The 24,234-nt window shown below is 45.8% G+C and overlaps 2 protein-coding genes across 2 annotated transcripts; both read left to right on the forward strand.

The window, feature by feature from the left end:
- Window positions 1-1,288: 1,288 nt before the first annotated feature.
- Window positions 1,289-14,946, forward strand: slc45a3 (solute carrier family 45 member 3). The gene is made up of 6 exons (XM_023325587.1): window positions 1,289-1,441; window positions 7,202-7,491; window positions 11,045-11,235; window positions 11,306-11,963; window positions 12,602-12,867; window positions 12,969-14,946. The coding sequence occupies exons 2-6, from the start codon at window positions 7,260-7,262 to the stop codon at window positions 13,359-13,361; spliced, it is 1,740 nt and encodes a 579-aa protein (XP_023181355.1). The 5' UTR covers window positions 1,289-1,441; window positions 7,202-7,259; the 3' UTR covers window positions 13,362-14,946.
- Window positions 14,947-17,272: 2,326 nt separating this feature from the next.
- On the forward strand, window positions 17,273-24,037 carry LOC102225141 (fibroblast growth factor 6-like). The gene is made up of 3 exons (XM_023343404.1): window positions 17,273-19,155; window positions 19,588-19,691; window positions 22,705-24,037. The coding sequence occupies exons 1-3, from the start codon at window positions 18,840-18,842 to the stop codon at window positions 22,879-22,881; spliced, it is 597 nt and encodes a 198-aa protein (XP_023199172.1). The 5' UTR covers window positions 17,273-18,839; the 3' UTR covers window positions 22,882-24,037.
- Window positions 24,038-24,234: the final 197 nt, after the last annotated feature.

The raw sequence follows: 24,234 nt of genomic DNA on the forward strand, positions 1-24,234 counted from the left end.
GACAGTAATTACTAATTATTAAAGGCAAAATATGAGAAAAGAGAAAAAATAAAAAGGAAATTAATAGAGTGAGAGAACTCAGTAGCGCCTCCTCTGGCTGCAGCTCTGAACAACTTCAGCTCTGCTAGATGGATGGAAAACATCTGGGAACATCAGCTTTCAAGTCTTTCCAAAGATTCTCCGTTGGATTCAGATATGGCCTTTGACTAGGCCATTCTAATTCCTGGATCAGCTCTGGTCTAAACATATCTCTGAGTGTTCAGGCTGGTTGTTGAGTTTGAAAGTGAACTTTGACCCCGTCTCAGTTCCTCTGCTGGTTTTCCTCGAGGATCGTCCTGATTAGCTCCATCCATCTCCCCACCACCTCTGACCTGCTTCCCACAGCATGATGCTGCCACCTCTGTGTTGTCAGTGGTATGTGTGGGTGATATTCAGAGCTAGTTTTCTGTTTTGGTAACAACACAGTTTTATTTAGTTATGAGAGTAGAAGGAGACACCATATTTTAATTTCACTTTTCAACTTTGGATGTAAAATTAATGAGTTTTAAAGTCAAGATTAGAATTAAGTCTTAATTTTGTGCTTCAAATTTTTATTTAGAACATACAAAAATCATAACAATTAAGATTAAAAATCATAATTAGGAGTTTCAAAGTAAGCTTGACTGCAATCTTTGACTTAAAATCAATTATGAGAAAAGTCATAATTTGAGATTCAAAGTCATAATATTGAGCCATAAAATTATGACTAGTCAAAATGTTGACTTTAAAAGTGCCCATTTTGGGATGCTATGTCATGGTTTGACTTGCAAAGGCAGATTTAACAGACAGAAACGTTCAAAGTTATAATTATAAATTAAAATCGTATTATCATAACATATTAGGCTCCTTTTTTAATTATTTCATTTCTAAAAATAGCAACATCAGCCTGGTTGATCTGGATTATGTTACAGCACGAATAAACCAGGTTCTGGTGGTATTTACTTGTTTGCATTCATATCTGTAATTTTCTATCAGCTTTTTGTTACCACTTCCGGTTGGGGCCACATTTTTTTGGCGTACAAAAGAAAAGCTTGTGGACGGCGGTTGTAAGATCATTTAACATTTACTGCAGTGCCTCTTGTTTAATGTGGAAAAATAGGGTTTCTTACACATATGTAAAATCACGGACGCATCTGCTTAACAGTTTGTTTATTAATCAGCGAATAAAGCGTTGTTTAATTTTTGTGGCCTTATTTTGAAAATCCACGCCGGATGTCGCTTTCCACAGCAACAGTAGCTTGACGGCTGTTGTCACAGCTGGGTACTTGGCTCGTGGAAGTTGAGCAACAGCCGTCTGGACCGAGCGAGTCGCGGCGTGGATTTCCAGGAGCCCCGCAGAATCCACGGAGAAGGTTCGGCTCAGGAAAGTCCATCACCACGGTTCCGAATCCCATCTGTGAAGGTACCGGTCTCATTTAAACCCCGGGCTGCTCGTTGTTCGGTACTTTCTAACTTAACCGTTAGTGTTGAAACTTGTTCATTGAGTCTTTTTCCAACCATCCGCCGCCTTCAAACCGCAGGCTACAGATTCATCATTTAACCCATATATGGTCGCTCGGTGCCGTCCTTCCTTCTTCTCCTTTAAACCCGGTTCGGCTGAGACCCGCAGTAGACGTGAGGGATCGCGGTGGAGCCTGCGGCTAAAAGGTGAGCGGTTAGCCCGCTTCCAGCCGCCGCAGCGTGGTGCTTTCTGAAATTTGTCCGCTCGGCGGCGCCGAACACCGGGCTCCGTGCTCGCTGACGCCTCTGAGTGCCATGATGGCAGAAAGTGATCCGAACCGGACCAGGGGAAAGGTTCTTGTCTGTGTGGCGGGTCGCCGTAGCCCGCTGTTTGACACATGGAGGTCTGGGAGGTCGTGGAGAGGAGACCCCCGTGGAAAGTTACAAACTCCTCTAGGACTGAAAGTGCTGCTGTTTCGATGAACAGACCCACCATCCTGCTGGTACTGAACCGGACCGGCAGAACATTTATGATTGTTAGAGTATTTCACCAAAAAAAAGCAAGTGTGAAGCTTTGAATCGATACCGAGAGCAGGTCTGAAGGAGGTCCGTGTGAGCATCCCCAAAATCCCTAAAAACGATCTTTGATTGGTAATTAGAATGAATATCAGTTAATTAACTCACAATAACGCCTTTGTTGGGCCAAAAAGACATCAGTAAATCCAATTTAAATCTAATTTGGTATATTGAATAGATATTAAGCTCAAACGTCCAGAGGAAGCTGATGAATCAAAGTCACTGATTCATTCTGCTGACAGAAGCTGCTCAGATATCAGCAATGGCCGGTTTTTAATTGTTTTTTTTATGTGAAATTAACACAAACATTACAAGTAGTTTTTTAATGTCAAGATGTTTTAGATATTTAACCTTCTTTAATGAATGTTTTTTCTAAGTTATTTCATTAAGAAAGTCAGCCAGAAAGTTTCTTTTCAATTCTTTTTCAGATAAAACATTATAAATGATTTGTTATTAATATTAAGAAGTGCTTATACCAGCAGCTTTTTAGGATGTAAAAGATGAAAGCATGAGCTACACATTATAAGATCGAATTTCAAGAATTAATTGATCTTCAGGTGAGTTTTTGTCAGACTTACACTTTAACAGTAATCTGTTAATAACAGTTAATAACAGTCCTGTTATTAACTAGAACAGCAAAATATAGCATTCTCAGTAGTTTTATTTTATTTATCTGCACATTTCTATCTGCAACAGCAACAGATTCAGCAGTTTCACATCTCTGCTGAAATCTGCTCTGTTTTCAGATCATCATCTGCTGAAAACAGAGCAGAGATTGACCCCAAAACCCCCAGGCCTTCAGCAGCCAAACTTCATGAGGGGAGAATCCTGCATATTATTACACATTATTCAACTATTATTACTCCATTATTACATCATTATTACACATTATTCAACTATTATTACTCCATTATTACATCATTATTACACATTATTAAACTATTATTACTCCATTATTACATCATTATTACACATTATTAAACTATTATTACTCCATTATTACATCATTATTACACATTATTAAACTATTATTACTCCATTATTACATCATTATTACACATTATTAAACTATTATTACTCCATTATTACATCATTATTACACATTATTAAACTATTATTACTCTATTACTACATCATTATATTACTATTAAACCATTATTAAGCCATTATTACTCCAGTATAACCCAATAGCTGCCTGGCAGACACAGGGAGCCCTCTTGCAGCCGATCCCCGGCCTGTCTGCAGTGCCGGGTCATCTGGTGCTGTCGCCTCTCCTGGGTCTGGCAGCAGAGCTCTGCAGGCTGCGTGGCGGCGGCCTAACCCTAACCCTAACCCTTCCCTCTGTGATATTGACGGCAGCGGGGAGAACTCTAGTGGCAGTTTTAGCTTCACCCAGTTCACATTATGGAAAAATCTCCTATTAAGCTCATTTCTCTAGCCAGTTGGTAATCAGTTTATTGACAAAATAGTCACCAAATCCATCCTACACTGTCAAACAGGCTTATTTAAGTTTTTATTTACTATAATTACACTGCATGACCCAGCATAAACTAAGTGCTGCTGCTGCGTTTTCGGCAGTAAATTCAGATTTGTCTGGTTTAGAAAATGAAACTGAATTATTTATATTCATTTTTGTTACATATTTTTAATATTGTATGAAATTAGCTTGAGTGGTTAAATACAAAAACTGCAGATGAATCAATTCTTGATAGAATAATGGAGGGTTGGGTCAGTTTAGGTGTAGGTCAGTGGGGCGGTTGGGTCAGTTTAGGTGTAGGTCAGTGGGGCGGTTGGGTCCATTCTGGGGACATTTTGCAGCTCTGTGACAACCTGGAGATTTAAAATGATTTCTTTTCAACAGGGTAGCTGAAGGAATGAAACTAAATATTAAAAATATTCATTCTTCACATCTCAACAGGACTTCAGTTTCATTTACTGTCTTGAATTTGTTTTGTTCATAACCACTTTCTTTTCAGGGTTGATTATTAAAAATGTGCATTTAATCATCTCATTTTTCGACCCTAAAAATCATTAAGTTCAGATTTGTCTCATATTTGTTCAATAGTAGCTTCTGCCATTGGGTTTTCAGCTCATTATTGCTGTTCATTTGGTCCATTTGCTGCGGTCTGGCTGAGTAGTTTAGGCCTGGTTGGGGGTTAGGTGCCTTGCTCACACAGAGCTTCTCAATTCCAGTCCTCAGTCCTGCTCTGCATGTTTTAGATGACGTCTGGGTCAGAAAATTAAACAAGAAGAAGCACAAGCCGTTACTGTGTGCAGGGATTTTAATGTGACAAATATTTAGTGATGAGTTGAACGCTTAACATTTTAAAAGTTTGATTTTCTTTTCTAAAATGTGAAAAATGAGATTCCAGCTTTGCACATAATGTTTCAAACAATTCAGGGGAAATCCTTTTAAACACCCAGCAAACCAGTTCAGTGTTTCTGCTGATCCACAGCGCCGTTAATAGGAAATGTGGACATTTGGCTCCTGATTCATGTCGTAATTTAACACTTTCTGGCTTAATTAATATGGTTAAGGCGGAAAAAGTGGAATTTGGGAAATAATGAAACAGATTTTATGAGGTTCTGAATGTTCCAGTAAATGTTTCCACCCAGGAAACTGAATGTTTGGGCCACTTGATTAAAACCAGGAAGGACGGATTCCTCCAGATTACATGTTTCTGTTATTCTGCTGATGATGGATATTCATTTATATTCATTTAGTTTTCCCCAGACGTGAGGGGCCGTGGCCCCCCGGGCCCCAGCCTTGGTGCCCTGTCGTTTTAAGGACACAAGGAATAAAATCCTCATTAGTATCTATTAAACTGAGCTGCTGGTTTCTCTCCTTAACTTTAGAGATTTTACTTCCAAGTTTTGGACTTTATTGCCTCCATTAAATTAATAAGATCATGCTGTTACACATTGACCTTTATTTAGAGAAATGTCTAATTTTCCTTCATTTCTTACCATAAACTATTTCTTGCGTCCCATAAAATGAAGTAAAAACAAATATGGAGACTTGGATGACATAATAATCAGATGAAGTATTTTATAGTTTCTGCGTTTCCACGTTTAAGCAGCCGAGGATTCAGAGGCACGGCGGACCGCGCTTCAGTCCCGATGAAGGAAGGGAAAACATCAGGAACGCCGATGGACTCTTCAGTCCTGAGTGGCGGTGTAACAGCGGTGTTGGTCCTGGATCAGAACTCGGGTCTGGACCTGATGGACCAACAGAATCTCTGTGTTTAACAGGAGAAAAAATCACAAGAATCCAGATTTACTGCAACTCAGAATCAGTAAAACAAAAAATAAAACACGTTCGCTGTCTGTCGGCCTCCATTTTGTAACAATGCAGGATGACCTGACGTTGCCATGGAGACAGTACTGGAACGTAATCAGAAAGGACCAAAACAAACGGAAACCAGAGAAATGAAAGCAATTAATTCAGATCAGTTTTGGTTGAAGGAAATATTTTGAACTCATTGATGGAGCTGGACAGCAGGACAACCTGTCTGCAGACGGGGGGCGCTGTCTGCAGGACATTAGCATGTTCCTGTGGGTCCTGGTGGTCAGGCAGGTCGGTCTGCTGCAGCGCCTCCTGGTGGCTTCTCCTCCCTGGTTCCTGACCTCCAGCCTCCACTGGCTTTCTGCATGCAGCTTCTTACGGACATGCTGGGCCTGACGGGGGCGTAACCATGGCTACCAGAGCGGTCGGCCGGTCCACAGCGCTGCGCTCATGGTAACAATAGGCAGTAAAAAGCTGCAGATATGCAAAACACTGCAGCCTATCAGCCTCCGTTGAACACAGAGCTGTCCTGATGCTTTTGTCACATGGGCCAAAACTGTCAGGTCAAAGGTCACAGAGCCCCAAAAAATGTGATATAATAAGATCTCAATGCAATAGTTGAATTGAACAGATAGTCAGATATTTATGTGAACTATTGCAGAGCCAAAACTGCAGGTTTCTATATTCAAATATATCTGCAGATTTTTATGAAAGAAGTGGAAAAAGCGTCAAACCAGGATGGAGGCAACCACATGTTGGGAGGAGGGCAGGGGGGTAACGCTGTGGGGTAAGAGGCAGGAGACGCTCCACAGTCTGCTGGCTTTGAAGCAACCTTCTCCTCAGTGAATGATGGAGATACAGAGAGTCTAGTGAAGACAAGGTCAAAGTTCAGCCACATGACCGAGTCCATCATCGTCCACAGTCCAGATTTCTAAACGAGCTTCACGAATGATCAGAGGAACTCTGGAAAGACGAATGGATAGAAAAACACTTAACAGATTGCAACCTAACAAAACTATACGTAAATATTTTTGTTGCTGAACTTAGACTGATATTTATTCACCCCTAATATTTTAAGGTCCATGTTTGATATTTCTTTATTCTAAATAAAATCCATACTAATTATTAGAGGAAGCTGTAGAAGCTGCTGTGACCCGGTACTGTGCTAACATGTGGGATGTTCTGCCTGGTTCTCTGTAGTGGATCTCAGAACCAGAACAGATGATTAACTGCCAAGATATAAGGGTTTCTTATCAGTCAATATTGATAATTATTGACTACCGTATTTTCCGTACTATAGAGCGCAGCTCACTATAAGCTGCATCCACAAAGTTTTTTTTAAAACTGGAAACGTACATAATATAAGCCGCATGGTTCAAAGCGTGGGAAAAAAGTAGCGGCTTATAGTCCAAAAAATACGGTAGTTGTTTTTTTTATATCTGAAGTTCTGTTAAACTAGAGCCTGTTTTTTTCTGTTTTATCCAGTTTTCTCTCCACACCGTAATTTTTTATTTTTATACAGTTTTGTGGCGCGGTGACGAAACATTAAACTGCTGCTGCGCAAGTTACTCAATGTGTTGTTGCTAGGCAACTGGAGAGTGAGTTGGTTGCTAGGCAACCAGAGTGAGTGAGTGAGTTAGTTGATGCTGCCCAGCTAGCTTAGCTCGCTGAGAGAGGTTGAGCGGCTAAAGCCTTTTCTCTGCCTACATCTCCCAGAATGCTGTGCAGTGAAGTTATGGAATATTCTGTCAGGCGAAATAAAACAATCGATCTGACTGACAGGTTCTGGTCCAGCCGTCCAGAACCAGAGATCTGATCTTGATATCTGAGCCTCTCTGATTTCCTTCTTCTGCTCCTCAGATCCACGATGCGGAGAAGAAGATGAGTCCTCCAGACGGTCTGGGACAACTTCCTGTCTATGCTGCTGTCCCTCCCACCCCCCGGACCTCACCCCGCCTTAGCGCCTCCCTTCGCCCGGTCCCCAGTAGGGGGCGGTAAGGCGATGTCTGGATGGCGGTCCCAGGGCCGCCTCCTGCTGCTGAACTCGCTGACCTGCGGCCTGGAGATCTGCGTGGCAGCTGGGATCACCTACGTCCCCCCGCTGCTGCTGGAGGCGGGGGTGGAGGAGCGCTACATGACCATGGTGCTGGGTGAGACTCTCAGATCGACCTCTGACCTTTCCGTTACACAGCCGCAATAAAAACACCAACAAGATTTATCAGCATGAATAAATCTGCTTAAACATTTAGACTAAAGCAACACCTTTATGTAAAAATTAGGAATCTAAAACCAAAGTCTCTGAATTTATTAATAATAAGTTATTGATGAGCAGAAATGATATCATTTAGCACCATCAGGAGCATTTCTACTTTAGAGATCAACATCATAATAACACAAACTGTTTACAAACAGAAGTTTTATGTTCCCATTTAATGCCAGTGTTTTCCTGATGAACCAATCAGTCTGTTTGTTGGGCTCTGATTGGTCAAAAAGGACTGAGATTCAGTTTTAAAAACTTCTTTTTAATCATTATTTGTTTGTCTAGAGAAGGGACAGAAAACCTGATTCTGCCGTTTTTATTCAGCAGCTGTTGCTTCAGAAACATGATGATAAAGTAAATCTGAGCGTCTCGGTCCTGATGCTGAATCTGTTAGCTGCTGATCGCTGTCATGGTAACGCAGTTTGAGGTGACGGTCTATGCCCATATTAGGGTGGTGGGCGGGGCTTCACTCAGGACTTGTTTGCTGCGCTCAGAGTAGCAGGAAGATGCAGAAGGTCCATCAGAGCTGCACCGATCGATCCGCTCCGATCCTCACCGTTGGCTGATCGGCAATCGGCTGATACTTGGATGTGAAAGCGATTTTATTTACAATAAACAGTCTCTGTGTTCAGATGCTTTCTTTTTGTACGAGGAAACTTAAAAGTCGGGACATTTATTGGTGGTTGAAGTTCTGTTTTGTCCTCCACTGAACTCAAAGCCTGTGATTTTTTTAAAAGTTCTTTATTTTGGTGACAAGCTCCAGGTAGTCTGGCCACAGTGAGGCCTAACAGACTCTTCATCGCTTGCTTTTGTTGTTTACTTTCTCACTGTGGGACCCAAACTTCAATAGAAACCATCAGCATCATAGAGTCTATGTAGGTGGTGTCCAAAGTGCGGCTCAGGGGCCATTTGTGGGCTTTGGAATGATTTTGTGTGGCCCCTGACAGCAGTTCAGGAATGGAGCCAATGCAGATGAAGACTTCCTGTAGTTTTTACAGGATGAGACTTTTTAATGTAACATTTGATTATCAATGCTGCTGAATTTGATTTAATGGTTTCAGTATACATGAATTAAAATATTTTAAATTGTTTAACATTTAAATGTAAGATTTTAAGGAGCTGGCAAGTTTACTTTATAAAAGTTCAAAGAACAATATTCATAGTTAAACTGCTGTGTTACCATAGCAACAATCTGATGCTGTGAGTTTAATCTTTGACTTTGAGCTGTTTGTTCACAAATACATATTAGTAAACTGTAATTATAACTGATTGTTTTTAGTTTGGCCAGTTAATCTACTCTCTCTCTCCCAGATTAAATCCAACCCAGAAGCTGTTAGAGGTGCTGATGGTTTTAGCAGCAAGAGGGGCCCCTAGGTCAGATTCTGCCCCAGGCCTCATGCAGCCTTGGACCGGCCCTGCAGGATGAGTTCAATCTGCTGCACTGAGCAGAGATGAGCAACAAACTGAGATTTAATTCAATGCTGCTAATGTGGCTTTAGCAGCTCTAACATTTCTGTCTGTTGAGTTTTAACAAGAGACACAGAAACTGTTTTGGTTGCTCCAGTTTATGGGACGAGTTTCTCAGATCTCCGCGCGGCCGGACGCATTAACTCTGTCTGACTAAGTGGACAAAACATTTGGTATGATTTGATGCATCGTGTAAATGGAAAAATAAAACTAAAAATAATATAAAACCAGCGTGAAGCGTGACTACGAGGCGAAAACTACTCACCGGCTGAACCTGCATGATGAGGTTAGCGCCGGTTAGTTAACCGCTAACCAACCGGGACACACACATGAACTTTACAGGGCAGACAGCGCCACACGCTGGGCAGCGAGTTGAGATGGAAAAGCCGTGCAAATTTCTTTGTCTACAATTATAAATCATTCTCACCTCTCGCTCAACGCTCCTCTGAAAGCCACTACAAGTTATTCCTAAGGTTCACGTAGAGCTGCACAACCAGAGCTAACACGGTGGGTTTACACTCCTAACTTGATCAAAAGCTCTGGAAGGAATCATAATTCCTCACAGGGGGTAAATATCCATACAGGTCAGCCTGAGTCCAGTTAGAGTGAAAGGAGGAGCGCGATCCGCGCTGAGGTAAACTTTAGAGATGAAGCAGCAGCAGCGCGGGAGGCGCCAGCGGAGTGAATGGTCCTGCTTTAAATGCATAATCTATAAAACTATGTTCTATAAACTTACCTTTTAGGAATTAATCCACTCCGCCACTGAAACACTCACAGCAACAGAGATGTTTGCAATCCGGATTTTAAAAACAGAAAAACAAATTGTGTTTTTAATTTTTTTTAATTATAGTTATTATTATTATTTTACTAAAAACATAAATAGGGGCTAAATAATGGCGGGCTGCCAGCCTTATATTGCACCAGGGGAAACCCTGACTACTGTTATCATCCTGTTGCTGTCCAGCTCTTCCTCCAGCTTCTTCAAACGAACTCATCACTTCCCTCTGTGCTGCTCTCACATCTCCAACCTCAACCCAAACCTCCAGAGTTTTTTCTAGAACATTTCTGAGATTAATCTGAATATTTCTGCGGTTTTTGGAATAAATTCACTGTATTATTTTTTGTTTTTCATCTACTACGGCCCTAATACTGAGCAGTAGGATAGCCAGTAGGATTTACTGTTCTTTTCTTTTCTTTCCCCCTAGTGGAGGATGGAGGGATACCAGGCGATCCCAGAACAGGCTTACTAGCTGATTGCTGATTATAACTCTTGTATGGTGGTTTCTAACTAGCCAGATTCAGATTCAGGCACACATGGAGAAGAAGCAGCTAGCGTCAGGCTGGTGTCCTTCTGTAGCAGCAGCTGACATGACGGCAGAACGGAGGAACGGCGGCTGGCCTGATTGGATCCTCTGCTGCAGATGTTCTGCAGGGAGAGCAGAACATCTCAGTGAGCTGGTTCCTACATGCTGGCGTTCTGAAGAGCTCGTGTTGAGCAGATGGAGGCTGAGAAAAGTCAGGGGCATTATGGAATATTATGTTTTTGAATTATATGCATCATTTTGATGTTCTCTGGTCCTGAATGATGGACGTTTACTGTGAAACTCAGCTTTCTGCTCCGTCAGGTCGCCCTGCCTTACATCTGCCATGTCAAAGGTTCACCAGCTATTGCCAAGCGCCCCAAGTGCTCAGATAATAATCAACTACATAATTCAGAAAGTAGGTCGAGCCGTCAGTTTCACTTTGAGTTTCCTCATTTCTATTACTGCTCAGTTATGAGTTGGGCTGTCTCTTTGTGCGGACAGGTGGTTCTGTGCTGGTGTTAAAATGCATCACCTTTATTCTTCCCTGCAGGTCATTTACATTCTGACTAACAGACACTGGATCATGTTGGGAACAGTTCTGCTCAGAAACCTGATGATTTTAGCAGGGAGTCCGTCCCTGTGATGCTTGTGGTTTCCCCGGTGTGTCGGCAGGTATCGGCCCGGTTCTGGGGCTGCTCTTCATCCCTCTGATCGGCTCGGCCAGCGACCAGTGCAACAGCAGCTACGGCCGCCGCCGGCCCTTCATCTGGCTGCTGTCGCTGGGCGTCCTGCTGGCGCTCTTCATCATCCCCAACGCCGACCTGCTGGCGGCCCGTCTGCCCTGGGCGGAGCGGACCCTGCAGGTGGGCGGGATCCCGTCGGCCCTGGAGCATGCTGGGAAACCGTCCTCTGACTGCTGCTGCCTTTCTCCAGGTGGGCTTCCTCATCCTGGGCGTGGGCCTGCTGGACTTCTGCGGCCAGGTGTGCTTCACGCCACTGGAGGCGCTGCTGTCGGACCTGTACCGGGACGAGGAAGACTGCGGCCGGGCCTTCGCCATGTTCTCCTTCATGGTCAGCGTGGGCGGCTGCGTGGGCTACCTGCTGCCCGCCGTGGACTGGAGCCGCAGCCCGCTGGCCGCCTATCTGGGCGGCCAGGCCGAGTGCCTCTTCTCCCTCCTCATCCTCATCTTCGTCACCAGCGTCATCGTCACCATGAAGGTGTCTGAGGAGCCGTCCCGTTCGGGGCCGGCCCGGTCCGGCCCGCGGCCGGAGCCCGGCGGCGGCGCCAGGGAGGCGGGGCGCTGCGGACTCCCTCGCTCCTGCTTCTCCCAGCTCAGGTGCAAGCTGCGGCTGCTGGGGGCGGGGCCTCTGCTCTGCCTGCTGCGCACCTGCCGCACCACCATCCCCGCCATCTTCTGGAGCTACTGCCGCGTGCCGCGCGTCATCAGGCAGCTGTGTGCGGCGCAGCTCTGCAGCTGGATGGCCGTCATGTCCTTCATGCTGTTCTACACAGACTTTGTGGGGGAGGGGCTTTACGGCGGCGTCCCCAGCGCGGCGCCGGGGAGCGTGGCACGGCAGCGGTACGATGAAGGTCAGACTCTCTCTCCTCATTCTCTGATTGGCTAATGGCTCAGCAGCTATAAGCCTGCTCTGTTAGCTAGCATAGCATCCATCAGTTAGCATCAGTTGATCAGGTCCAGATCATGTCTCCTGATCCTTCCCTTCTCTCTGTTCCTACTCTTTAAATAATCCCAAAGTAATAAAGTTTATATGAATAATAGTGCTGGGACTATTAAAATGTTGTGATGGCCATGTTGGAATGACTTCCTGAAGGCGGAGTTTCAGGAAGAGTAGGAGCTTCTTAAAGAGACACAGGCCCAATTTGAAGCCGTTGGGTTAGAAAGTCAAAATTATTTTAAGTTATATTTGATATGTACAGCATTTTAATAACAACTGATGGTAACATAGTTACTGGATCTATAAAGTGATTCTGTGTGCTTGGAACATATGGGATGCTGCCCCTTTAATTACAATCTAGCTGAAGTGCAAAAATATTAATATTTATTTGTATTTTGCCTTTTTTCAGCCTCTGCTGGATGTTTTAGTGTCAACAATAGCTAGAGACCTGCTAACATTTTTAACACAAAAACCTGGCAGGCCACCTGGTAGGTTGGGTTCTGACCCGGCTCTGACCCAGGTCCGGTTCTGACCCAGTCCTCTCTGTTTCAGGCATCCGCATGGGCAGCCTGGGCCTGTTCCTGCAGTGCGCCACGTCCACCATGTTTTCTCTGGCGATGAGCCGTCTGCTGCGGCGTTTCGGTCCGCGCCGCGTCTACCTGGGCAGCATGGTGAGCTTCACGCTGTCCGCCCTGGGCATCTGCCTGTCCGGCAGTATCGTCGTGGTGACCGCCATGACCGCGCTCACCGGCTTCGCCTACGCCACGCTGCAGACCGTCCCGTACACGCTGACCTGCCACTACCACAAGGAGAAGGAGGTAAGTGTTGGCGCCCCCCAGTGCTGAGGGGAAGGTGTTGGCGCCCCCCAGTGCTGACCAGACAGTGGTGCTAACCGTTCTGTCGCTGCGTCTCGTTGCAGGTCTACTTGTCTCCGGGGAAACCCAGAACCTCGCACAGCAGCAACGGCGTGGTGGCGGGGCGGGACGCCGTCTACCTGACCCCCACAGAGGAGGAGGGGGGGGTCCAGAACCACAAACCGCCTCTCCACAGGCAGGACGGATCTGAATACTTTCCCCTCCAGCAGGGCGAGGCGGGCGAGGCTGGTGGCGAGCGGCGTGGCGTGGGGCTGGACTTCGCCATCTTGGACAGCACCTTCCTCCTGTCGCAGGTCATCCCCACGCTCTTCATGGGCGTCGTCGTCCAGCTGGCCGGATCAGTCACCGCCTACATCGCTAGCTCCGCCCTCTTCGGCGCTGTCGCCATCTACCTGTCGACCCGCATCGTCTTCGACCAGAAGGACCTCCAGAGCTGAGGCAGTCAGGTCCTGCTTTACCCACAATGCCTTAGGGGGTGGGAGGCGTCCTGAGGTAGAACCGGCAGCAACACCATCCACTTGAATAATCTCCAGGTTCCATCTGGACCATTTAGAACCGTTCTGCTTTGGTTCTGATCCATTTGGTTCTTAAGGTCTCCACTGAGTCCAGATCCCGATATTTATCCATAAACATGAAGTTCTGACCCGTTAAGGCCCGGAAAGGCAAAGCATTAGGACCTGTTTCTGTTTTGTCCTCCGTTTTCAGGCTGCGTTAGGGTTAAGGGTCAAACACGTTGATGCAGTTATAAATATTAATATTTGATGAATATCGGTCATTCATTGGCTGAAAAAATATGAAAATTAGATTTTAAAGCAAAATCTCGTTTTATTAAAAGGAACATCTACCAGTCTGAAAAATCCCACCAAGGTGGGCGGGGCCAGGAGAGGCTGGGGGCGTTGCCAGGTCTGACAGAGGGGGAAGACCAAGTCAGCGCTAGCGCTAATGCTAACGCTAACTTAACCATTTAGTGGCATTTCAGACCATCTGGAGACGTTTCTGTTCCGGATCGTCTCCTCCAGAAGTTCTGCCGATTTCCAGACCCTGAAGGAGCAAAGCAGCCCAGGCCATCATACTGCCACCACCGTGTCTGACTGTAGTTCCAGACGCAGACATGAAGTTGGTGTTACTGGCGTTTCGGCCTACTTCCTGCTGCCAGGCGGTTCTGGACTCTGGGGGTTGGAGAGATTTCTCGGCTTGTTTGACCGTTAGTTTGATCTGCAGCGTTTAATGCGACAGGAAAGTGGAGTGAATATTTCCTCCAGCTCCAGGTCAGGTGAGCCTCTCTCTGTTCACTGCTGGTGGATCTGCTGTGGAACCAGTTCAAACTGGTCCAGAGTACTGGTAGCATGCACACACTGACCTCTGCCCTGCTTAGTTTCCTGCATTGCCCTGGTTACAGTTTGCATCTCACTGCATATCCAGACGATAACGCAGGACGCCAGATGGGCTTGTTGCAGAGAAGTGCATGGATACCGTCTCCATAGCAACCGTCCCTGAAAAGACCAAAAACAGAGGCTGAACCCAGAGCCGGATGGACTTGTGTGTGTGTGTGTGTGTGTGTGTGGTAAGAAGCCCCCCCCACCCCTCATTAGCGCCACCTTGAGGTGAAACTCAGGACTCTGTTGCCGTGGCAGCAGTCAGGAGGAAGGTGGCTGAAGAAGTGCCTGCTCTTTATTAAACATGTAAATATGGATTTATTTATTCTGCTGAAATGAACAGATTTCTGGGCTGAAAGCTTTTCTGTGAAAGATAAATTATTTATATAGAAAACAACTTTAAAGCTAATTTATTTCATAAACATCTCACAACCTCTGGCGATATGAAGTCAGTTTTATTATCCGTCATGTTTTCATCCTTCTTTACCTCTGAATGTCCCACCGGGTCGATGGAACCAAATATCCTGTTTGAAACTAAAGACAAATCTGATATTTTTGATATGAATTCATTTTGCTCCTCTTTATACTCTGTACCAGCTGTTACCAAACAGATTTTATACAGAATAATAAAAACGTTTATCATCCACTTATGTCTCCTGTCTGAAGATCATTTAAGAAAAAATAATACAAAAGTTGGTTTATTTCAGTGATTCACTTCCCACGCTGTTTCACAAAAACCCAGATTTCAGTCTCTTTGAAAACATCAGATTAATAAAAATTATTTCAATCCGGACATGTTTTGTTATTCCACTGATATGAGCGACGTCACATTCCTGCTGTTGGAGCTTCTCTGAGTTTCCTTAACCAAATATTTTCTGTATTTGATTGTTTTTTTTAAACACCAAAATCTGGAGGCCGTCCATAATTTTGAAAGTTACGATTTCCACCCCTAACTTTGGCAGCCGCACAGATATTTTCAGCTTTATGCACAGAGTACATAGCAGAGGCAAGCGAAATCAATCAATCAATAAATCGCTTCTAAATCTGACCTCTGACATGACCGCGCGCAGCGTTACTGACAGGAAATCAGGAAAAACTTTGGCTTACGTGGCGCGTTGAGCAAAAATCCATCCAGAACAAACAAGAGAAAACTGTCGATCTATTCAGACGCAGCGCTGCGCGATCCGGGATCCATCATCCAGGATCGTTTGCTGCTGAAGAGACAACATGGAGCTGAAGGAGGAGAAGTTACTCTGTGGACTGTAATGGTGAAAGGAAGCAGGAAAATCATCACTAAAATAGTGAATCTAATCAGAGGGAATTCAGGTCGTTCAGACCAGCAGAGTAAAAGTTAAATGTTCATCCGCTTGATGTGTGACGGGATCTGGATTAACTGAATGTTAATAAGACCAAAGAAATGAAACGCAACAGAATATCTCAGTTTTATCTAAAAATGGAAGGGTAAAAATAAAATGAAGATTCTTTTCACAGTCAAAATGATGGTGAACTAAACCCTAAAAATATGGTCACAATTTAGACACTTTAATATGACAAACTTCTCTGTCTGCAGTCCCATGTGTGACAACCAGGTTTTCCTGCCATCCATATCAGATCCTGTTTTTTCCCAAGAAAGCAGCTTCAAGTAAATTTAGTGACCTTTATTTTCACAACCTTTGATGTTTATTTCTCTAAATTTAGTTTACAGCTCCTCCCTGTTCCAATATCTCCAGATTCGTGACTTTGTTCGTAACACCAGTCTTTACTTTCCCAATGGACATTATTTTGCAAACTGTAGAGTTCTCGTCTCAAAAATGTATAATACACTGCCTGGCCAAAAAAAAGTCGCCACCTGGATTTAACTAAGCAAATAGGTACAAGCCTCCTATTGGATAAGTACTGCATAGGCCATTATCTTTCAGCTGGCAACAAGTTATTTAACCCCAGCTGATGCAATGAGTAACTCCTCATTTCTTAAACAACCATGGCAAAAGACACATCCTGTGGTTGTGGAAAAGACGTTAGTCTGTTTAAGAAGGATCAAATCATTGGCATGCATCAAGCAGAGAAAACATCTAAGGAGATTGCAGAAACTACTAGAATTGGGTTAAGAACTGTCCAACGCATCATTAAAAACTGGAAGGATGGTGGGGAACCATCGTCTTCCAGGAAGAAATGTGGTCGGAAAAAAATCCTGAATGATTGTGATCGGCGATTACTTAAACGTTTGATCAAATCAAATCGAAGAAAAACAACAGCAGAACTCAGGAGTATGTTTAATTGTGAACGCAAAAGCATTTCCACACGCACAATGCGAAGGGAACTCAAGGGGTTGGGACTGAACAGCTGTGTAGCCGTAAGAAAACCTCTAATCAGTAAGGCTAACCAGAAAAAAAGGCTTCAGTTTGCTAAGGAGCATAAAGATTGGACTCTGGAGGAATGGAAGAGGGTCATGTGGTCTGATGAGTCCAGATTTACCCTGTTCCAGAGTGATGGGCGCATCAGGGTAAGAAGAGAGGCAGGTGAAGTGATGCACCCATCATGCCTAGTGCCTACTGTACAAGCCTGTGGGGGCAGTGCTATGATCTGGGGTTGCTGCAGTTGGTCAGGTCAAGGTTCAGCAACATTGTGGCCCAAAGAATGAGGTCAGCTGACTACCTGAATATACTGAATGACCAGGTTATTCCATCAATGGATTTTGTCTTCCCAAATGGAACGGGCATATTCCAAGATGACAATGCCAGGATTCATGGGGCTCACATTGTGAAAGAGTGGTTCAGGGAGCATGAGACATCTTGTTCACACATGGATTGGCCACCACAGAGTCCAGACCTTAACCCCATTGAGAATCTTTGGGATGTGCTGGAGAAGGCTTTGCGCAGTGGTCAGACTCTCCCACCATCAATACAAGATCTTGGTGAAAGATTAATGCAACACTGGATGGAAATAAATCTTGTGACAGTGCAGAAGCTTATTGAAACAATGCCACAGCGAATGTGGGCTGTAATCAAAGCTAAAGGCGGTCCAACAAAATATTAGAGAGTGTGACCAGTTTTTGGTGCCGACTTTATTTTTGGCCAGGCAGTGTAACATCTCATCACTAAATACAGTAAAGCTCAATGAGATCAGAGCAGAATGGTCAGAAGAACTTGGAATACACATTTCTGATGAGACTTGGAATCCGCTGTGTGCCTGCGGCTCGGTTCGGACCGGACCGGACCGGACCGGACCTGCCATTGATTGTGACTGTCAACCTGTGTAGTTTTAAATATGTCCTGACTCGGTTCGGTTCCGTTGCTTGTTTGAATGTTTGTCCACCTTTATGGTCTATCAGCTGTATAATTATTGTTGTGGTGTTTATTGTGAGCTGTTCTTCTTTTTTCTGTTGTATTTTTCTACTTTTATTTTCTTGTTTCTGTTGTTCGCAGCAGAGTAGAGAAGGAGGGAAAATGTTTTCTGTCACTGAGTTCAGCGACCTGATGATGGAGGATTAAAAGAAAAATGACGGTCAAAAAAAGTCTAGTGCCTTTTTTAGTGTCTCTGCTCCAGTTACTAAATTAATTGACTATTATTTCAATAATCAATTAATCGTTTCAGTTCTAATTAAATTATACAAATAATGGAGCATTTTGGACTTAATTAAACCGGAAATGGCGCCATCTGCTGGAGATGTGGAGGAAGTGTTGCAGGTACCGGGCCTCCCCCCGCCCCCGCCTGTTGCCTGTTACATGGAGAAGCAGGTTCTCCTCCTGGTTCTTCTGCTGCTTTTCCTCCTGAGCTGAGAAATGTCTGGATGAACACCGGATCTGATTGGGCCGCTCTGGTTCCGGCTGTCTTGGGGGACTTGTACCCCCGCCCCTCCCCCAACACCACCTGACCTCTCCGGCGAACCTGACGCGTCGATTCATGCAGAAAACCTTTATTTCATTTTATTTTATGTTTTCAGGGAAAAGTTGCGGAGCTGCGCGGCTGAGGATCACCAGAGCGCCGTCATTGCTCTCCGGTGACAGCCGGCCTGTTTTTACTCCTTCACTCTAAATAAGGAAGCTGCCGGACGGACACATGACCGCCCGTCCGGCCCAATTTGGGAGCCGCAGCGCCCCACCATGCCGCTGACCGCCGCTAATCTGGCGCAGACTGCCGCCATGTCAGCCCGGGATGCGGGAGCCCGGCCCGGGTAGAACCAGAACCAGGGCTGCTCGGTGACTCGACAGGCGGCCCGGAGGATCGGCGGAACCAGAACCGAGCCGCAGACCGTCGGAGCCAGAGAGAGAGAGAGAGAAAGAGAGAGAGAGAGCGGGGCGCAGAGGAGCTGCGAACCATGGTAATCACCAGCGGCGGCAGCAGCAGCAGCAGCATCTCCATCAGCTCCAGCGCGCCCTCCGCCGTCTCGTCTCCTCCCGACCCCCGGGGCTCCGGAGCCCCGCTCCGCCGCTCGCCAGCCAGCCAGCCGCCGCCGCCGCCGCCATGCCGGAGCAGAGACACCGGGCGCGCTATTTTTAGGCTCATTAATTTGGAGCACGTGGCCCCGAGGCGAACCGGATGTCCGTTGCGCAAAGGTTCCTCGGCAGAATGTCCTGCTGGACGCCGACCGCGGCGCTGCTCCTGGGCGTCCTGCTGGGAGCCGCGGCGGGGGCGCCAGCGCCGGACGCGGCTCCGCTGGACCGGCGCTGGGAGACGCTGTTCTCCCGCTCCGTGCTGTGGGTCTCCGGGGAGAAACCGGAGCTCAGCTGGGAGACTGACTACCTGCTGGGCATCCAGCGGGTCCGGAGGCTCTACTGCAACGTGGGGATCGGGTTCCACCTGCAGGTCCTCCCCGACGGCGGCATCAGCGGGGCGCACAGCGAAGACCCGTACAGTGAGTTCCTCCTCCGGGCTGAAGCGGGGAGGCAGGAGGCTGGAGCGGAGCAGGTGGCCCCTCGCTGGCCCCTCGCTGGCCCCCGTTAACATGCATGAGTGACCTCTGCTCTTCACTGGGAGAATTACATTTCTTCTGAATATGATGCTATTAAAAACAAGCATCATCAGCCCATCTTCATCCTCCTCCTCCTCCTCCTCCTCAGCCATGTCATGAATGTATGGACGCTTTTAGACCCAACTTATTTTTACGCAGCCATGGCGCGCCCCCATGCATCGCAGTGCGTGCGCTGATGCATCTGCTGCAGTTCCTGCCTGATGCAGCGCAGCATGCGGAACAAAGGCCCCGCACGCTGCGCGGCTCCCTGCGGGGTTCCCAGCGGGACGGCGTGTCCTCTGTGTCCGCTCTAACACGCTCTCTGTCCCGCTGCAGGTCTGATCCAAATCTCCACGGTGGAGCGCGGCGTGGTGAGCCTGTTCGGGCTGCGCAGCGGGCGCTTCGTGGCCATGAACAGCCGCGGCAGGCTGTACGGGACGGTAGGTGAACCCGCAGCTCCGCCAGCTCAGAAAGGTCTATTTAAAGGCCGCTGATGAGGCTAGCAGGTGCAGCGTGGGAATCCCCCTGGGGCCCGTTAAAGCCTCGGTGCTAATTTCACAGGGAACTGGCCGTTCTGGGCCCGGGGTGGGGTGGGCGGTGGTGGTACCTGCAGAAGTCTTCACACTGGATCGCATTTCACTGATCAGAACAGAAACATCCTGCATGCTTCTCAACACGATCTAAAAAGTGTGGTGGGCGTTTGTCTTCAGCCCTCCTCACTCTGGAGCAGGTCCGGTTCTGGTTCCGGTTCTGTAGAGGTCAGGGAGGAGGTTCTGGTTCTGGCTCAGTTCAGAGCAGGGTTCGGTTCTGCAACAACAGAACGTGAACTCACGTTTAAAGATGGAAAGAATAAAACCGGAAACAGCCAGATGTAAAAATGGACCAGTGACGTCACAAGAGGCGGTTCAGTCAGCAGCCAGAGTGAAGGAATATTATTAATATAAAAGATTATTATTATTAATATAATGATGATGCCGATCAGAGGTTTCCGTGGAAACGGATATTTATGATCATTTTAAAATGAGATTTAGCATCAGAAGCAGAGAGAAATTATCTTTAGACATTATTAGTGTAACAAATAAATAATAAAAGTATGATGTGTTGCAACATTTATTTGTTTTATTATTTGATATTTAATGCTTTTATTTACTCTTGATTTTCAAGGTTTGGATATCTGAAAGATCGCTTGATCCCAATATAGGTTCTGATGTGTTGTTATTGTTCTGTTGAAATTAATCTACAAATAATCCGTAATTAATCTGTAGTTCTTTAATCTGAACCAAACTGGAATTATTTCTGAAAAGTACAGAATTATGAGGTTTTACAGAAACGTTACTGTAGATTTAACATGTGATCATATAATAACAGGAACGGCCCTGATGGAGCGGCTCGGGTCCAGGAACCAGGCGGGTCAGAGGAGAGCAGAACTCAAGCACAGCATGGTGGTGGCAGCATCATGCTGTGGGAGGGTGAATCAGGACAAACCTGGAAGAAAACCTGCAGAAAAGCTGAGAGTGGGGTCAAAGTTCAGCTTCCAGCAGGACGACCAGAGCAGACAGATCAGAGCTGATTCATGGGTTAGAGTGGCCTAGTCAAAGTCCAGATCTGACTCCACCGGAGAATCTGTAAAGTTGTGAAGATGGACAAACCCAGAGGAATCTGAATATAAATACACACCACACTTTTCAGACGGGTTTGGTATGAAAAATCATAAATCAGGGTGTGAATACTTTTGCAGGAAGATTTTTCTGCAAACTGAATCCAAGCAACACATTAGAGGTTTCAGCTTATTATTAATAATAACAACAATAATAATATTAGTGCAGACAGGAGCAGCTGGTGGGTGGGGGGCGTGTCCAGAGGACGGACAGGAATGTCCCGGGGTGTGTGTGTGAGTGTGTGTGAGTGTGTGTGAGAATGCGGCTGCTCATCCGACTCTGAGTGATGAAGCGTCGGCTCGTGAGCAGCCTGAGCATCTGATAAGTGATTGGACTAGGCCACATGCTCGCTCAGCGCTGCAGAGGATTTCTGCTCTGTCTCAGTGACATGAGAGAGGAAATGAAAATATTAGGGTATTTAAATTTATTTATTGTTATGGCCATTAAAACCAGATGGGAACTGGTTTGGAGGTGAAACTGAAAGTTCAAGTTTCATTTGATGTTTAGTGGAGATGATAAAGAAAAATGATGGAGTCAAGAAAACTGCCTAAAACCGCTTTTAGTGTCTCTGCTCCACTTAACATGAATCAATTACTAAATTAGAGTACAGTAGGTAGAGCTGTTGCTTTGCAGCAAGAAGGTCCTGGGTTCGATTCCCGGAGTCTGCATGTTCTCCCTGTGGGTGGTGGGTTCTGTCCGGTTCTCCGACTTCCTCCCAACATGACTGTCAGGTTAATTGGTCTCTCTAAATTCTCCCTAGGTGTGTGTGTGTGTGTGTGTGTGTGTTTGTCCTGTCTCTGTGTCGCCCTGCGACAGACAGGTGACCAGTCCAGGTGACCCCGCCTCTCGCCCAGAACGTTCGCTGGAGGCAGCAGCTCCTCCTGACCCCTCTGGAGGTCAAGGTGTTAGAAAATGGATATTTCAATAATAATAACATGTAAATTAATTTGGACCTAATTAAATGTATTTAAACTTTCCTCTAGATGTTTCATTGTTATTACATTAATCAAAATGAATTAATTATTAATTTAGTGATTTATTAATTGGAGCGTAAAGACTGAAAGAACAACACAGAGAAATAATGAAGCCAAAAGTCTTCTAATATAAAATATTTAGGACAGAAACGTTTTTATCTGTAAACCTGATCTACCAGAACGGCTCTAGTTCAGCTTCACCTGATCCACTTTCAGGAAAAATCAACTTTAACATCCAGTTATTAAAATAACTGTTTGCAACTGGGCTGTTAATGATGTTAAACACAAAACTTATGGGAAATGTCATTTTTCCATTTTCTCCAATGTTTTGTTCCACAAGAGCTTCAATAAATATCAGTAATTATCAGTAAGTATCAGTAAATACCAATATCCATCTGTTTTCTAACACCCTTGACCCTGGTGGGTCAGGAGGAGCTGCTGCCTCTCTAGAGAACGTTTCGGGCGAGAGGCGGGGTCACCTGGACAGGTCACCTGGACAGGTCACCTGGACAGGTCACCTGGACAGGTCACCTGGACAGGTCGCCTGGACAGGTCGCCAGTCTGTCACAATAAATACCAATAATTATCAGTAATTATCAGTAAATGAGGAATGCTGTTTCTGTCTGCTGGGTTTTCTTGGATAAAAAACTTTTTAAACTAATTTGAATAATTAATTGCGCGTGCTGCACTAGCTGATAAGGAGGATCAATGATAATATCTATAACTGAGCTGAAATGGTTTCCGTGCTGCAGAAAGACATTTTGATCTTGAACATGGCGGCTGTGAGGTCTGATCTCTGCCTCGCCTTCCTGTCCCTGCAGACCGTCTTCCATGATGAGTGTAAGTTCAGGGAGAGTCTTCTGGCCAACAACTACAACGCCTACGAGTCTGCGGCGCACCGCGGCTGCTTCATAGCGCTCAGCAAACATGGCCGCGTCAAGAGGGGCAACAGGGCCACCACCGCCATGACAGTCACCCACTTCTTGCCCCGGATATGAGGCAGGACACAGAGAGGGCAGAAAGCGGCAATAACAAACTGATTTGCACATGTGGATTATTATTATTATGCCAGGTGAGAAACACCTGGACAGGCCTGAAAACCTGGACCGGACTGCAGCAGGAGGAGCGGGTTGATGTTTACTACCGGCTGTGCGATACTTCAGCACCTTCATCATGAGGAAGAGGAGGGAGAGGACTTCCTCCTGGGGGTCGGTGGGTTACTTTAGGGACAGGCCTTCCTGTTCCTGTTTCTGTGTCAGGAGGAGCTGAGCCCCCCCGCATACCAGAAATGCTGATCTGGAGTCAGAAATAGCAGCGACCCCGGCGTCATGCCACCCTGAGCCAGAGCCCAATTCCTGGAGGGTCTGACGTTCCTGAGGATCCACGACTGGGCTTTTATTTTGAAGTGTTCAGGTTACTGACAGTAGATTATTGAGGTTCTTCATAATTCATCCTGATTTATTTATTATTACTAATAATGTTGTTGCTGTTATTATGTGGTAGCAGCAAATGATTAATCCCAGATTATTAATCCCAGGGTTTTCAGCTCAATCTGCTGGTTTGGTTTTAATATTCACATTTTTTCATGCAGCATAATTTACTTGAATTCAGAGCAGAAGGAGCCCAGCAGGGGGCGCTGCCCCTCCTGGCACCTGTCCACCTCGCTGTGACCTTTGACCCCCAGCTCTGCACCTGTTTCTGCTGGTGCAAAAGTATTCACTCCTCCACGTTTCTCCTGATCCATCAGGAAAACTCCAGAGTTCTGGTTCCGACCCGATCGCTGGCTGTACCAAACGTTCAGTTCTGCTCTGATTTCAACGACCTGAAACATTTTGATGGAGAAAACAAAATCTGAAGGGGGTTGAAAACTTTTCCACAGCATTCTGGCTGGTTTACAGGAAGTGATGTCACAAAGGGGTTTGGTAGCAGAGAGGAGTTCAGACCCGGTTCTGGTTCTGTTGTAGCAGTCAGTCCAGTAAACTGGATCCGGTTCTTCCAGCCAGGTGATGAGGACAGAGACTCCAGGTCGTCATGGAGACGATCCTGAATGACCTTTAGGCCTGCGCAGACACATCACCTGTAGCTTTTTAAACTTTATCTCCAAATGAAGGTGCAGCACTTTTCTATTTATTGTTCTTATTTTCACTCACTGCAGGAGGTGAGGTGGTCGTTCTTCCTCCTAACTTTCTCTAAACAGCTGACAGCAGCTTCTGTCAGTTTGTTATTTGCAGCTCAGAGGAATCTGTCGGCAGCTTTGGGTTTGTTTCAGAGTGAAAGTCTGGAGAAAACTGATGAGAAACAGAGAAAAAAAAACATCTTCAAGATGCATCTGAGTGAGCCAGAGGTCAGCC

Source organism: Xiphophorus maculatus, chromosome 2 (assembly GCF_002775205.1).
Source record: "Xiphophorus maculatus strain JP 163 A chromosome 2, X_maculatus-5.0-male, whole genome shotgun sequence".
NCBI classification, from domain to species: domain Eukaryota; kingdom Metazoa; phylum Chordata; class Actinopteri; order Cyprinodontiformes; family Poeciliidae; genus Xiphophorus; species Xiphophorus maculatus.

Coding starts and splice junctions, on each gene's coding strand:
- slc45a3 (XM_023325587.1), top strand. CDS start 7,260: ATGCTGCTGTCCCTCCCACCCCCCGGACCTCACCCCGCCTTAGCGCCT. Junction 7,492..11,044: donor CTACATGACCATGGTGCTGG/GTGAGACTCTCA, acceptor GTGTGTCGGCAG/GTATCGGCCCGGTTCTGGGG. Junction 11,964..12,601: donor ACGGCAGCGGTACGATGAAG/GTCAGACTCTCT, acceptor TCTCTGTTTCAG/GCATCCGCATGGGCAGCCTG.
- LOC102225141 (XM_023343404.1), top strand. CDS start 18,840: ATGTCCGTTGCGCAAAGGTTCCTCGGCAGAATGTCCTGCTGGACGCCG. Junction 19,156..19,587: donor GCACAGCGAAGACCCGTACA/GTGAGTTCCTCC, acceptor GTCCCGCTGCAG/GTCTGATCCAAATCTCCACG. Junction 19,692..22,704: donor GCGGCAGGCTGTACGGGACG/GTAGGTGAACCC, acceptor CTGTCCCTGCAG/ACCGTCTTCCATGATGAGTG.